This window comes from Acanthochromis polyacanthus, chromosome 8, assembly GCF_021347895.1.
Source record: "Acanthochromis polyacanthus isolate Apoly-LR-REF ecotype Palm Island chromosome 8, KAUST_Apoly_ChrSc, whole genome shotgun sequence".
Lineage (NCBI taxonomy): Eukaryota > Metazoa > Chordata > Actinopteri > Pomacentridae > Acanthochromis > Acanthochromis polyacanthus.
Window position 1 is genome coordinate 2621211 of NC_067120.1, and position 17112 is coordinate 2638322.

Here is a 17112-nt window from a genome sequence, read left to right on the forward strand (position 1 = left end):
ACACACACACGCACACACACACACACACACGCACACACACACACACACGTACACACACACACATACACACACACACGTACACACACACACACACACACACACACACACACACACACACACACAGCGAGGATGGAGCCAATTGCAGGTCCCTGCCGGGCCTCCCCTAACCCCCCAGTCTTCTACCCAGCTGGACAGCTATTGCTCGGATCACTCTCTCTCTCCGTCTTTCTCTCTGTCTGCCTGTTGTTGGGTTTGTTTTTCGCCGCCTTTCTAATGCTCTGCCTCTGTAATTAGACCAATCTGAATTTCATCCCATGACCTGCCTTAAATGAGGAAAAATTCAGGGTCCCAGAATGAACATATCTTCGTTGTTTTTTTTTTTTTCCTTTCTTTCTTCTTCTTCTCTTTAACAAGTCTTCATTGCCCTTGCTGCATATTTTCCATCCTGGTGTTACCTTTTAAATATTCATGTAAGTGGATGGAAGAGGTGAGATGGGAGGCGGGAAAAAGAAGAGAAAAGGGAAGGAGAGCGGGAAGGAGCAGCATGCGGTGGTGGGGGCTACCCCCTTTCTGGAGCTCCCTGCGGAGGGATAGCGGGCGTACAGGAATAGGTGGAAGGAGGGGGATCAGCAGGAGGCCTCATGATTTATTTAGACCCGGGGGCACCTGTGCCAGTCAACCGCTGATGGCAGTCATCACCCTGCCAACCCACCGGTGTTTGGAAAAAAAAAAGACAAATCTCTGGCAAACAGGAAAATTAATACACGACTACTGCTGTGAAACATTTCACCTGTCCTGTTACTGATTTTCAGGCTCGCATGAGGATAAAATTCCATTGTTCTGCGGTCATAACCCTGCAAACCTGGACATTTTAATGATCATTCTATGCAGCGACTCTTCGAACACGTGCGAGGTCGGCTAAGTTGCAGCTCGCCGTCATTTGCTGAACAACCCAAACGCTTAGGTGGAGAAAAATCCTATGTTTCAAATAAGCCAATCAATATAGAGCAGAGAGATTGCAGCCTTAGTGAGCCGGAGTGGGCGGCTTGCTGTGTTTTATCAAGGCAGCTTAATTTCCGTCAGCTTAATATCCTGGGAAATGTATGGAAATTGAACTGTGAGGCAGAACAAAGACAAGTAGCCAGGATAAAACGATGTGGTGAAACTCAGAAAGCTGCATTTTATCATAGCGGCACACAGTCCTAGAAGAGGTGTGCAAAAGGAAGCAAAGAGTGTATTGATAGGTGTGTATCCATTAGCTGGGTGGCAAAGTTCACATTCTTCCTTAAGAGAGAAATAATTCTCATTCATTATTTGGCAAAATGACTCCGAGCACCAGACGACTGTATATGTTCCAATGCATATGCTTGACTACCGGTAGTTAATTAGCTTAGCTGCTACATGTCTCCTGCTTGCTGACTGCTCTGTGGAGACACATGGAAGAGCTGCCCAGAGGCAAATTATAAATGAGAAGCAGGTTATTAGGATTCTGTCATGCATACTAAGGTGTTATGACTGTCATAAAAAGCACAATCGTGAATACACGGTGCTGTAATTATCATTTTAGGGGTCGTTCTCTTATACGCCGGGTACCTGATGGTAACCGGTGACTTCAGCATCTGCAGTCAACAAGATGATCCCTGAGCCCTGAGTGGTCACAAGCTGGAAGGACGAAGCTAAATATAAAACACAGCAACTTGAAAGTCAGCAGGAAAAAAGTAACAAGATTCAACAGCCGTGCAGTCAAGCTGAAGGTAATGAAAGCTCATCTGCATTAGTAATAATCTGCCACTGCTTGGGGAAAAAGCGCACTGATCCAGGTAACTGGTGAGGAATGCAAAACAACAACCTTCCACACAACCCAATGACTCTCTCTCCCACGTTTTGCTTCCCGCTCGAGATACTTTCTTAAGAATCTACATGCAACTGTTAGCAACCACTGAGCAAATCCGTCTTCTTTCCAGTTCATCTTTTCCTCTGTAGCAACCTGATCCTGCCGTTTACCTACCTTTTCTCCCCCCCCCCTTCCTCTCTGGCACTTACACTTTAACACACGCTTCACAGAACAGTAACTAATAGCAACCTCATTCATTAAAACACCCCTTGATGTTTCGCACGGAGGCAGGGTAAATGTGCTGGAACGCCTGTCCTGTCTGTCTGGTTGTGCGACGCTAACAACAGATAGCGAGATAGATAGACAGACAGGTGGGGGCAGAGACTCGTCTTACACTCAGCCGAAGCAGCAACCCGTGATGTAGACGCAGAAATTTCATCACTTATTAAGGCTGGGGGTGTCTTCGAATGCACCCGTCTTTAGTGCCAACGCAAATAAAGACACAGAGTCTAAAAGTAGAATGAGAAAACGCACAGAGTTCCACAATATGAGCTTTCTCTGAGGTTTTCCGCTCGGACGCATTAAGATCTCATCCGCCAGAGGCCTTTAGCTTCACACTGATAACACTGAGAGCACACACAGCACCGGCCACTTCAGATTACTGGTGAAATCAACAAGACCGTTCCTCCCTCTGAGACGCTGTTGACGCATTTTCCTTTCACCCACAATGTCTAATAGGCTAATTCCTCAGGCTGTACCTCTGCAGTGTGTATTAAGTCTCGGTTGCGTGCATTTTGAACAACTGGTCGGAAACCTGGAGGTGCTGACACGTGTCCGCTATGTGCAATGCAGCTTCTGGCCTGTGGGTTTTTAATACCAACATGTTTAATTACTAGAGGAAATTGTTCTGTCTCTTTCTCTGTCCCTCTGTCTGGAGGCAAACTGAGCAAGCTGGTGTACAACATCCACTGAAATAGCCTTTCTGTCTCGGAAGGCACTGGAAATGTTACGGAGTTTCACACAAAGAAAGAACGATAAACCTGTCCACTTATGGCATGACCCAGTGAGTGTTCAGTAGATGAGCAGAGATGTACTAACCAGCCAGGTCATCCAACTATTTCCTTGATTTCAGTGATTGAAGGATTCAAAGGCTTTATTGTCATATGCAGCGAACCATCAGCGCGTTGAAATTCTTACTTCTCAGTGTCTCTACCTAGCGCCGTGATTAACCCATTTACAGAACACATTCATACATACTGAGGTAATTACATATTTGCCTCAAAGACTGCAGCCTCCACCCTCGTACAAAATTCTGTCAGTGACATTCGAAGCAAATACAAAAATCACTTCTCAGGATAATCCGCACATCTATACTATGAACAGTTTGCTTTGGAGCTACTTTTAACAAAAAAAAGGGGCCACTATGAAAACAAATGACTGTTGGAGCATCATCCAAAGCAACAAAATAGCATCCAGCATTATTGTAATGAGGTAAAGACAGAAAATATACTCGAAAACAACATGTCTGTGGATGCTTCTTTGGCTATTTGTATTATTTGACTCTTCCAGATTAATACAGGTGCAGGAACCCATTTGAATTAGGTCTTAACGTCACATGCATGGTCCAGACATGAGTCCCAGACGAATGCACACCTATAATAGATAAAGACACGGAAACAGCGCAGGAGACATCCTTAAATGACAAGGGCTTAGGACAGCGCGTCAGACAGTCATGTAAGGTGAGCGTCTCCTTCAATCCCTGCCTCTGTTTGTGCATCACCCCTCCTTTCACTAACCGGCAGTCGTCACAGGTCCGGCTCCAACCAGCTGAACCGCCTCAGGAAACTTTACATAAACTTAAATAATGTCTTCCGGCATTCCACCCATCTCACGGCCTTCACCCCAACGAGATAAATAGGACAAAAATGCTCAGCTGGGACAAGACAATAATCCCTTTATCTGGCACAGAGTAAGCTTGACTAGCCAGCTTACCTGTTACATCATTAGCTATAGGGATGTGCACAGAAGACGAACAGGAAGGGAGAACAGGAAGACGTAGGACCAGGGTTAGGCCCTCAGTGATGTAATCATGATGACGTACACACCGCAGAATCACTAGGAGGAGGATGTGACGGAGATTTCAGGTTGATAATACATTTTAAAAATCATGGGGAGACTATTAACATGCAGTATCGCTGAGCGTAGAGGCCCAGCAGACAGGCGTGTTTGACAAGAACAGATGAGCTCAGCTACATGACCCTGTATTTGTTAAGCGCTGAAGCGAACAAAGTTGAAACCCTAAGCACCACCAGAGCTGTTCTTGTTTACCTTGAACGCTGGTATTTTATTTGCATGAGTCAACCTTGTGGAAAATCCATAACTCATTTGCAAGGCTGTTACAGCATATACAACGTCAACGGCAAATAATATGTATGACATCTAAAATGCAAACAGCAAATTGATGGAGGCAGAAGCGACTGATAATGACTGTCGGTTTATTATTTCTACATTGGGTTTAAAATGACTCTTTATCCTGTGTTATGTATATAAAAAAGGCTCCAACAATCCCTCCTTTCTATTATTCTATGGGGTCATTTTACCTCATCACTCATAAACTCGAACATTACATTTAACAAGAGGCATACAACACAGGGATGCGGTTGCTATTGTGGAGGATATAGAGTAGCACAGAGGCAGTTATTTGGAGCTGGAAAAGCACACCTGTATGTAATCTCCACCCTGCAAAGGTGCATGCAACAGAAACTACCCCGCTATCTTCTCATCTGAAATCATCAAAGATGGTTTGATGTTCTCCTCTAAGCTTTTGAACTCGCCATGAACTCTACCCGCAGCCGAAGTTTGTTTGCTGCCCGAACTGCATACAATGTTAAGACACCCATAGTGCTCATCTCCCGTGAGCTCATTCTTTGAATTGAATTGTAAGACTTGCCTCATTCCTCACAATGAGTCCTGGTAAAGCACACAGTCGCTATGCAGCACAGAAAACACAGACACACACACACACACACACACACACACACACGTTTGTACTTCTATCTTAGTGAGGACATCCATAGGCGTAATGCATTTCCTAGAGCCTTACCCTAACCTTAACCATCACAACTGATTGCCTAAACTTAATCCTTACCCTAACCCTAACCAAACCTCAATTCATACCTGTTCTCTAAAAACAAGTCTTCACCCTCAAACATGGCTGTTTCAAAGTGAGGACCAGCCAAAATGTCCTCACTTTGTAAAAATGTCCTCACTTTGATAGTTAAATGCAGAAAATGGTACTCACAATGTAGCAAGTACAAGAACACACACACACACACACACACACACACACACACACACACACACACACACACACACACACACACACACACACACACACACACATACACACACACACACACAGAGACACTCTCTCTGCTCCCAGTGTGTCAAACCAGGGTCACCAAGTCCCTGGTTTTTAGGTCTTTGGTGACTCGTGGGTAATTTTCTGGTCAGTGTGAGTCTTTCTTTCCACTCGTCCGCTGCCAAGAGGAAATGAAGGGATGATCTCTACGCTCTCCTCCACTCATCACTCCCAGAGAAAACAAACAGGAGGATTTTATAACCTGCTTGTTGACCTACAGCGAGGAGCAACAACAGGCTACTAGTGGTGTTTACTTCAGGATGAGTTACTTAAACTGATTTAACAGCACTGGCCCGTTGGCATGTACAATCCAATTCCCACACAAGGATCTTAATGCACTGCGGTTCGTTTTAAGGACAGTCGAGGAGATGTGTTGATAAAATTGAGTTCGATAAACACTAAAGCTCAGTTAAAACAATATACATGTCAGATGTGATAAAAAGTGTTAATGCAGTGGATGTGGCAGTTTGAAACTCATTACTGTTCACTCTGAGTTCTCTCTGTTGTCAGCCTGCTTTAATGGGAAACAACGGTCTGCAGTGTGGCGCATTTAAAAAAAGGCCTGCGATAAACTGTGAAGACAACAAAACCAAACTCTTCCATCAACAGAATCCACTAAACAGAGACCACAAACTTCTCTCCACAGAATCTGCACTATGCACAGTTGCAGAGCCACCACCTGGCATATATGTGTGTGTGTGTGTGTGTGTGTGTGTGTGTGTGTGTGTGTGTGTGTGTGTGTGTGTGTGTGTGTGTGTGGTAGCATGGCTCACACACACCTGTTCATCCTCAGCCCCAGCACCAGGCCAGAGCCCCAAACAAAGCTCCTCTCTGTACAGAACATGGACACTGTTTGATACCTTGCACGGTCCCCTCCCCACCCTCCCAGTGCTGCCTATGCTGAAACCCAAACACGCCGTTTGCTATGGGTGAAAACGATTTTTTTAAAGCACCAGGAGAAGAAAGAAAGGTCTTCCCAGAGAGTCATCTGGTTCTAATGCAGGGCCCGCTGGTGTGGATTACAAGCACATATCACAGGAGAACTCGGGCTGACCCCTCATCTTTTCCCGGGGGAAATGGGAGCCAGCTACGGTGATGGGGGGCTGAGGGTCTGGGGGCCCGGCGAGCAGAAGGGTGAATAGAGGCCTGTGGGCAAACTGCCACCCCACATGATTGTTGCCCTTCATATACAAGGGGCTTTCTCTTAGATCTGAAACTACTGAAAAAGCAGAACCTCCCCTGAACCTCTCAGTGATACTAAACAACACCACTGCTTCAGACATTCCCTGTCACGCCTAACCAGAGCATCAGCAAGCTGTAAGGTAACTAGAGTTCTTGTACAATCATCAAAGCAACACTAAAACATGCTTGTTTTTATCACACAATAAGCAGCTGGCTACTCATCAAGCCTTTGAGTTTTACTGCCCTGCATCATGTTGGAAGGCGTTTAACTAGGAGGGCAAACAGCAAAAAGAAAAAGACAGAATTGGACAGAAGGGAGGACTTCAGCAGCAGCTCATAAGGTTGGCAGCCAATCTGGATTTTTGGCCAAATAATCAGCTCAACTATGAAAACATTCCTATTAAAGCAGCGATAAATCAAACAAGATGCAGGAAGTACAATGATCAGCCAAACAGAGCAAACAGGAACAAACAGAGGACCTCATCTTCTGCTCTTTCTGCTTTCTTTGCATAAAATTCCCATCTAAAGTCCTTCATATCCATTTCATCACAGGTCAATAATTTTGTCAAAGTTGCTGCTCTTACCTGTAGTATCTGGACTGTAGGTAAGTGGAGCAGACCGCTTTGGACACATGGCTGGCAGAGCCAAAGTCGATGACTTTGACCCTGTAGGGCTGTCGAGATGGGTCTACGAGCATGATGTTCTCTGGCTTCAGGTCAGCGTGGATCAGCCCCAGGCTCTTCAGTTTCATTAGCGCTGTGGCCACCTGCTGCAGCACGGGTCTGATGTATTTGAGTGGCAGAGGACTGAACTTGTTCTGCTTGAGAAAGTCGTACAGGTTCTGCTCTAACATCTCAAATACCAGGCACGTGTGGTTCTTGTGCTGGAAGCACTCGTAGGCCCTCACAAAATTGTAGTCGTCTGCGCTCTCCGTGCTGAGACGTGCCAGGATGCTGACCTCGATCTGGCCCTGCCGTGCATACGACGGGTGGTTTTTCAAGATCTTGATCGCCACTATCTCGTTGGTGCCCCTCTTCCAGCACTTGACCACCTGTCCAAAGGTTCCTCGTCCCAAGAACTCCAAGACTTCGTAGGTGTTGGTCATGGAGCAGAGCACCTCATGCTGCACCAGCTGGTAGTCCCCCTCGTTGTTGGAGCCGCTGTTCTTGGATGTCGCTGTGGAGGTGGCAGTGGCCACCGTGGCCACCGTGGCTCCACTCGCTGCTCCGTTCTGGATCATTGGCGGGCCGTGCTCCTCAATGATCTGCACGCTGCTGTTGTTATCAAGCTCCTCACTCTTGCGTTTAAGCCCGCATCGCTGGTAGGTGTCTAGGAGACTGACCGTGCTGCGGCGGGTCAGGTTGTGAACTCCAACCCCACCACCCACACCACTGCCACCCCCGCCACCTCCACCACTACTGTTGCTGCTACTGCCTCCACCCCCGCTGCCCAGCAGAGACCCCACGGCCCCCGAAGTGCTGCTGGCTGAGGCGACCACAATGTGGCCCGCGCTGGCTGGGAAGATGAGCGCCTGCTCGTAGGGCAGGGTGGAGCTGGCGACCTGCAGGGAGCTGTTGATGCCTAGGGGGCCACTGGTGGCCGACACGTTCTTGCTGCTGTTGTGGCTGTAGACTTTGCTGTGTGTGCCGTACCCTGTCATATCCCAGTTGCAACTCTGCTCCACCTTCAGTTTCTTCACGCTAAAGAAGGCACTTGACTGGAGAGTGTGAGGGGAAAACACTTGCACTTGCGAGGCCATACCTGTGAGAAGAGGGGGACAGAGGGGAGGAGCGAGGAAGACAGGAGGGGAATGAAAGTGAGAGGTTAGGAATTTGAGAGTGTCTGAAACATGAGTGGTAGCCAGAAGCTTTAAATAAAGACAGCTTGGGTCAGAGCAGGTCATTAAAACACCAAGTGTCTACGCTGATGCGTCAGCATGTTAACCCCCTGAACTCTTTGACATCATAGCAAAGTAACAATTACAAAGTAACCTTTCATTAAACATTTGGTGCTTTGGCATTAAACTGTCTCTAAGTGGGACTATTATTTCATCTTTCAGTAGTAAAGCATCCGTCTTTAAAACTACTGGGACAAGGAATGTTTTTTATTAAAATGTGCGGTAAAGAATTTTTATATCGTTATATAACATGAAAAAGCCAAAAGGTTAGCAAACAGATAAGCAGATTTAGATTGAATACTGCAAGCCACTGGTTCAAGCAGAGGAAATGCCATTTCCCCACTGTTCCCATCTGCAGCAAAGTAAATAGGCTGAGTGAATACTAAAAGAATACCCTTTCATGGGACACTCTACAGAGACAGAGGAGCAATACAAAATCATACACAGAAAGAAGCCAAGAAAAAAATCTCAGGGAATGATTGCAATTTCCTTCCCCACTACACAGCCCAGCCCTTGCATTTATTGGTACACAATTACTCACTTTAGGGAAGGTGGTGGAAGAAATTTTGTTCAAGTAACTATGAAAACAGGAGAGGGGCACTGAACTCCCTCTCAACCACAGATCCTGAAGACAACAAAACAAAAGCAAAACTGCAGCGAGGCTGTGCTCTGAACTCCTGGGAACAAGCTGCCTCAGAATAAGCAAAAGCTTCTCCAAGCAAACAACGGCCCAAAAATAGTCCCTTTCTTTATCTCTCTCTTTGCAAACAGGCTTGTTTGTAGCATTGAAATGATTATTACAGAACAAGGAAGATTATATGAGACTTGTAGTAATGCTATGTTTAAACAGTTTCCAGTAAACCCGAAATTAGTTTACTGCTAACAAACTAAGAGCTTCCACCTGGCCATGCCAACACCCACACACACAGTTAGACCTTGCTGCTGATCAACTGATGCATGATTCAAAGAATGTTACGATCTGATGCATGCACACACACACACACACACACACACACACACACACACACACACACACACACACACACACACACACACACACACACACACACACACACACACACACACACACACACACACACACACACACACTAACAAAACCCATACAAACAGCCCCTTAAACTGTGTTTACTGCTGGAAAAAATTGCTGCTTTTGTGTGTTTAATAGACATCTTGAAAGCTGGGAAGTTTTGTTCTGTTAAAGATAATTAAAGGACCATACTCCCTCTGAGATGGGACGTCTTGTATAATTGTGGACTCCATTCTGCGGACAGAAAGCACAGAGGAGGGGACATGCCTGGTCACTTTGTCATTATTAGCCCTTTCAGCAGAGATGATGATTAATTCAGTTGGAAGCTGGCAGCCCTCCACTATACTTTGCCTCAATTGTTTTTTTTTTAAATTTTCATTTTATTTTTTGAAACTCCCCTGACCTTTTCTCCTGCTACTTTTTTAGAGTTTTGTTAGTTTCTCCTGCAGCCTTGCTCGGACTTACTAGTCATCTCTTTGGTCATCTGGTCTTAGCCCTAATGCAGCGGGATTGAAGCTGTAGCGCATATTAGAGAGCTCACTGTAAGCTTGGCAAGTGGTGTACAGTAGCTGATGTAGCACAGCACCTCCATGCTTCATATAGCTGATATTTAAGCCTCAATCACATCTGTGCGTATGTGCATTAGGACGTAGGCTTTTGTTTTTACTAATGCCCCCATGTCTGGTCACTTCATGTCTAGTGGCGAAGGTAAGGCTGGTCCAGAGAGGTAATGAAGAACGTCCGCTAGGCTATTAGGGGCAAGGCTCTCTGCTAATCACATAAGCCCTGAAGGCCAGATGTCACTCCTTGGATTACCAATTCCTGTGCCTGGACTTTACGCTAAAAATAATTTCAATGATGGGTTGCGTCACAGAGCAGTGTCAACAGTGTGTGACTGAGAGCCTGACAGGATAATCACAGGCACAGACTGATGGACACAAAGATGGATGGACAGACACAGAGCCAGCCTGTTCCTCTTATGGAAAATTCCAGCATTACATATCTGCCAGCATGATTATGGACAGCTCTGGGTTTTACAAGGCCAGATTGAGCCTTGCTGCTCTTTGCATTTGCATCACACGAATTCCTCTCTGATCTTAGTCACTCATTGAGTCTGTCATTTTTAACATGTGGTCAAAGACTTCATTTGACCTTGCCTCTGCAGTGCAATGAACTGAAGGCCACCCATGTTTCCCCTAAATTAGAGGAAGGACTCTGAAATATAGCTGACAAAAATATTTAGAAATGCACAGGAAACTCTTGAAATTCAGCCTGGGCTTGTTAAGAAATTCTGCACAGCTGCTCTCGACACAAAAGCTGCACAAATAGCAGCACAGTTTGGAGCCTTGTGCAGAACACTGATAAGTAATTAAATGAACCAAAAGTAAGAGGTCAAATGGCTGGAATGTTATCTCATGACAACATACACAGGCAACAATGTGACCAATTATACTTCATTGGGAAAATGGTTCTAGTCCTCATGAATCAGTCCTCACTCAAACTGAAGTTCAAACATATTTATGATCTAGAATCTGAACAACCAAACTCTCTATACTGTTGTCAGAAACAACACAGTGCAGAAGACCTTCCCTTGAAAAAGCCTCTTGAAGTTTATTTGAATTTCTGAATTCTATGCCAAGCGCAAAACTGTAAAGGTCCATTGTTGTACATTTACAACGTTGGAATGCCTTCAGTAGCCAAGGCTTTCCATTTAGCATACCTAAAGGAACGCTGTGTGTCCCACACACTGCAATTAAGCATACCAGAGAGGCATTTTCCACTGTTTAGAGGCAGCATGTTGAAATGGTAATAGTCAATGTTTTCAGAGAGATTACTTCTCTGTCAGGGGTTTGTTAATCTTCTTTTTGGGAGGATCAGGGCCGTTCTGCATGCCATGTGAGGGTGAGAGATGGACTGAAAGGGAGGGCAAAAGAATAGAGCGTGGAGAGCGGGGCCATGAGTGGCCCTCACATTCTCGCCTGTGACCTGCTTCTGTTTGCTGTCTTTTATTAAAGCCGTCATTTATACTCTGCTGACAGCGTGACAGAGTATTGATGAGGACGCCTTTGGACACCAGCAGACCTGCCAAGTAGTCCTTTGTATACAAATAGTCTTTTAATATAAACCTGCTTATCATTCAACTCAGCCATGCCTGTCCTCAAAGCTCCACACTTTATATATGAATCAGAACTAAAAACTATTGACGGGAATTAATTAGATGTAATCCTTTTGCACATTAATAGCAAAAAAATACACGAAAAACAAAAAAGCAACTGGTCCAACCTTAGTCTGCACCACAAGGTCTGAGTGGAGAGACAATATGGAGACATCCTCTATCTAGATCTATCCAGAGACATAGTGACGTCTGTCTGGTCGATGTCCCCTGGCCTGGATATATTTGGACTACTTCCTGAGGCCTAATGGCTACTAACACCAGCGGAGCCGCTCTGGTGACCCTGAGTCTTTACTGGACATCCCAGTGTCTGCAGGACTGGAGGGCACTGAGGAGGGGGGGGGGGGGGGGGGGGTAGGCCAAGTCACTGGGTAATGAAATGACTTCTGACTGTCTAGACAAAGCATTATCTCGCCCTCCTTCGCTTACGTTTGCGAGCATGTTACCTGCTGCACCTCCAACCTTTTTCCAAACACCTACAAACACAAATTAAAGACAAAGTAAAGGTGTTGCATCTATGTTCTAGCCACCAAATCCTTCCTGTTTGGAACCATCTGCCTTTGCAACTCATTAATCCAGGTTCGCTCTAAATTTGTCACCTCTTTTCTGCATACATCTTTAATTTGAGTGAGGTTGCATACATACAGGAATCACAGCCAACAGATCCACTAGTGGAAAACCTGTTGTAGGGACCGTGACACCGACTCAGGGTTAAATGCAACAGCGAGCACACCGCTGAAGAGGAACATCTTGTCCGTACAGAGCAGTTTAGCCTTGTGTTTGTGCCTCCTGCCTGAGTTCTGTCCTCTGTGGGGGAGCTGGAGCTTGACACTGCATAGTCTCTCTCCCTCTCTCTGGAGGCCACTATTGACCATCCTGTCTGCTTTTTTAGCTCTCTCATCTCTGCTTATTTATAGAATAATGCATCAGACGAGCTTGCGGGGAGATACCGTCATGCAGGCTGCTGCTCCATCAGGCTTTATGCTCTTTCCTGACTACAGTATTTGACCAATTGGAACTGCCTCGCCATTCCTCTCCGCTCCGCACACAAAAGAGGACAAATATCCATCTAGCATATGGACAGACGAAAAGGCAAATACGAATGCTGTTTCTCAGATATACTCAGGACTCCACAGCTTATAAATCAACAACATGCCTGCTGTAAATGTGACACTCCCTCAACTCTCCCCCCTTCCTGGAAGCAAACAGCCAAAGATACAACGTGTTGTGTTCACTGTGAGATAACATGTTCAGTCAGCGTTTGTTAAAATGCACACGCATAGATGCAGAAGGAGGAACACGCACGCACAAGCCGTCGCACATGTGAGCGAGTTTAGATAGGAAGAGGTGCATGCACTGCTCTAAATATGTTGATACGACACGTTGTGTGGTTAAAGTTTCAATGCAGAAACAGTCCTGCTGCAGAAGCCTGGTTCCCTGGGACAACTGTCAGTAGATAAGGAAGCTGCTATTCACGTTGTAAATGTGGTCATAAAACGGCTGGTGTGAGAAAAACATTAGCCTTGTTTATACTGCCAGGTCAGCCTAACCAGGCACTGAACCAAGGCACGGGGTGGAGGAGTGGAGCGGGAGATGAGGAGGCACATGAGCGGGAGACAGAGGAAGGAGGGAGGCGGGGTGGGTGGCAGAGTGGCTCTCTGCTTGAGCTGGATTTCTTATTAATCAAATCACGAGTGTAGTAAGTGTACAAAGCACGGCACTAAACTTCCTCCCCACTGAGGATGAAAGAAAGAAAGAAAGAAAGAAAGAAAGAAAGAAAGAAAGACAGAAAGAAAGGAAGAAAGAAAGAAAGAACGACAGAACGACAGAAAGACAAACAGAAAGAAAGAAAAAGACAAAACAACAGAAAGAAAGACAGAAAGACAGAAAGAAAGAACGACAGAACGACAAAGACAAAGAAAGAAAGAAAAAGACAGGACAGAAAGAAAGACAGAAAGAAAGAAAGAAAGAAAGAAAGAACGAACGTAAGAACGAACGAAAGAACGAACAGTGATAGTAATAATGTCTTTGTTGCTGCAGCAATAAAACACCGAAAATGGAACACAAAAAAAAGCAGAAACTATTTGTTCTGTGCAGACGCCTCATGTGTGGCAGCATAAAATGAAAAAGAGGGAGCTGAAACGTGCCCACCCATAAACCATTGGCACCTGTTACCTCAAGGCGTGACTGCACTGACATCCACTGAATGCATCAAGCTGTGCTGCTTTGACTACAGTTGCAAACACAGTGCAGGGCCATGCACCTGATAAGCAGCCACTTTCCAGACTCCTTATCATTTACACACAGTGAGAAACACCCCAGCACACAACACTTCCTCTTTATGTCATTAGGATTCACAATGACAGCTGGACACAATGTAATACAATGAGCTCAACATATGAGAACTTGGGGCGAGAAGCAGTAACCCGACATGGAAAACACTGGGGGAGGACGCACATATGAGTGCAATGTGAAGGGGGAAAACACTGTACAATGGCAAATTGATTTGAAAGAAGTCAGAGTGGTATGGATTTTTTTTTGTGTGCCGCTTGTGTTGCACTGTAATATACAGACTGCATGAGGTTTAAGCGTGAATGTGAATGATAGCTTTGTTTACTGCTCTTGTAATGCACCTCAACCTGAGGTTTTGAAAAGGACGGCTCATCTGTAAGAAAAGGACAAAAGAAATAAATGGTGCTGGTGTTCACATGGGGACACACATGCACATGTGCGCACACACAAGGAGACAGGTTCCTGTTCGCTACTTATCAACATTTTAGTCATTATTGGAACTAATGCTCACAGGACAAAAGGCCCCGCGGAGGAGAATGAGGTTTGTGAAGGAACATTTTATAGATAGAGACCTTAATTTTATTTCTAAAGGCTCTGGTCGCACATTATATTCTCACACAAAAATGATCAACTGAGAGAGAAAAGGCAAAAATGCTGGAGTTTTTATTGTGTGTGATCCTTTGTTACTTTTGCATGGGTGGCCAAATGAATTGTGCAGGTATTTGCTTTGTGAAGTTTCAGAGCTGTATCGACCCTGGACTAATTGATTTCTATTGTGAAGAGAGCCAAACAGTGGGTAAAAGATGTCAGATGGAGGAACTTGGACAGTGTTTTTTTGAGGAGATGGCATCATCATCCCACCCTCCCCTGTCCCATGGAACGGACTACTAAGCATTGGTTTTGGGTGTGTTCTTGAACTCGGGGGTCAGAGTCTGCTGCTGCATTCATCACCAACAGAGACAGCTGGAAGAAGGCCTGTCCACCAAGGATGTGCACAACACCACAAGCACAATTCAACCCAGTCAGTCTGTGCTTTCCAAGGCTCCACATGTGTCTTCACTGATAGACCACTGGTGCTTGTGAGGACTTTCATAAATATCTGGCATCTTAGCTAAGTAGTGACAAGCAGCATCAAACCACTACTCCACAACACACATTCACACGCCCAGGGGGATTAATTCGATGCCCCACCCATTGGAAACCCAGAGATGAACCCTGACAAGGAACCAGTTCAACCTGACCCGACGCCTGGGGACCAATCACTCACAGGCAGGGATATCACTTCCTTTATTTCCAAAACACAGCTGCATTCAAACAATAAACTGTAAAAAATAAAAGAAGTTGTTGGGGAATGGTTTGGCCGTGTCTTATTGTTCTGCCACCATGCTCTAGCTGCTGCTCTTGCTGGAAAGTTGTGACACACACACCAGCCAGTGCTTCTGATAATGATAAGTGCTGATGCCGGTGCATGAAATCCACTTTTTACTGGCGCAAAGATGACAGACATGGGAAGAAACAGGCGACTCCTATCCATATTACATCAGCGCTCTTTATAACCTCCACATCTGGTTGGATTCTGCTCTCATTCTCCCTGCTCTTTACTATACTATCTTACCTTTCAAACACAAACTGGGGACGGTGCACTAGCTTCTCCAGGCAACACCAGTGTGTGATATTTCAATGGGGTGTGTGAATCTGGTGCTCGGGGCCTATTAAGTCTGCAGATCAGACTAATTTAAGCTACATACCTTTTCTTTTCTCCCTTTACGATGCCTCAACATGTACTCCTGCCTTCATTCTGCAGGTGACTCATCAATATGCATGCTTAATAAAGCGTTTTAATCTCTTAATCTCTCTTCATCTTCTTCTTTTGAAAACTTCTCTCCTACTGTAGCGTCTCTTATTCTAGCCTGTCTTCTCTTTGACAAAGTGAGGCCCCAGCACGCAATATATTCAAACAGCTTTTAAAAGATTATAGCGCACACACACACACACACATACACAAACATGTGCTCCCATACCAATTTAGCAAAGGCATATGTGTCCTTAATCCAACTGACAGTGTGTCGTAAACATGGCTGTTGAGTCCTTCTGGCCACAGAGTTGAGGTAATAAATATGGCTAGTCAACTCAGCCCTCTGCGTCTGATTCAGCGTGAAAATCAGGGCTTTAGCTCATTATATTTAGTGTCCTCAGAGTCACAAATAGCAGCCAAAACCAGGCAGGAAATGGCTATTCTGACCATCAGCTTAACAACCGCATACCGACTGTGTGTGCATATGGGAAGTACGCATTTAAATTGGGCTGCATGAATGGTAAACACCTTCAAAAGAAGGATGTGAGTTGTGTTTTAGAATTACACACAACTTTATTTGGTACATTTTATGAAACACGATGCATGCGCTGTAAGAATTTGCAGTGTTTCTGTGATCTGAGATGTTCCCAGACTCTCAGTTTAACTGAGAGAGATTTTAGCAGATGGAAAAGAGGAGCTGTGGGAAGTTAGTAAATAATGATTCATTATACTGGAAGATGCTTTACTGTGAGCAAAGATAGAAATGCGTGCGGTGAGAGGTGGTTTCATCCAGAAATGTTTAAAGGAACTGAATGAGGTTACAGAGAGGGATGAAACTTAAAGATGTCTTTAAGTGTAACGCATGGTGTCTGCATCTCTCTGTGGCCCGGCCCGGACTGTTCTGGAGCAGTGAAGGAAACAGAACAGGTCTCTCATAGCTAAAGGTCAACTTTTGGCCTTTTTCTGGGCCAGCTTCTCTAAAATTGCTGGAGGCGCGCAAACAAGTTGTAGTGTGTTAGCAGCTGCTGGGCTCTATCAGGGGAGCCGAGGAGACAGACGCCTCACTGGACACGACACTGATCCCAGATGTCAGGAGGAGGCAGGTTAAATGAGACAAAGGGTGAGATCTACGACCCCCAACAGCACTACCGCCACCTCCCACAGTGGGATCCCCCCCCTCTCCTCACCCTCACCCGCCCAAACTCACCGCTACCTCCACCCTCCCTCCCCTCTGACCTCTGACAGTGCCGCTGAGGGCTCCCGGGCCCCCAGAAGATGGACCCCGGCTCCTCTACCTCCCCTCCTTCCATCCCTGCCTCACTCTTCGGAGCTCTGTCACTCTCCATCTCGGTGCCATTCTCCCTCTCCATCTCTGTCTCTCAGACTGAATGCAGGGGTCAGTTCAAAAGGCTGCCAGGCCGAGCTGCTGGCTGCCCATAATGCGCCTCAGGCTTTGAAGTGAAGAGCGGA

General features: G+C 45.7%; 2 protein-coding genes across 5 annotated transcripts in view; one reads left to right on the plus strand and one right to left on the minus strand.

Annotated features, from left to right (window-relative positions):
* The window catches only part of zgc:77752 (uncharacterized protein LOC393862 homolog), a 411733-nt gene that overhangs the window by 169734 nt on the left and 224887 nt on the right, over positions 1-17112 (plus strand). The gene's annotated exons all lie outside the window — the stretch shown is intronic.
* hipk2 (homeodomain interacting protein kinase 2) overlaps positions 1-17112 on the minus strand; it is a 72072-nt gene that overhangs the window by 47459 nt on the left and 7501 nt on the right. For all 4 annotated transcript variants that reach the window (XM_051951415.1, XM_022202399.2, XM_022202408.2 and 1 more), the window contains exon 2: positions 7022-8198. In XM_051951415.1, the coding sequence (XP_051807375.1) occupies positions 7022-8198 (1177 nt within the window). The remainder of the gene's footprint in view (positions 1-7021; positions 8199-17112) is intronic.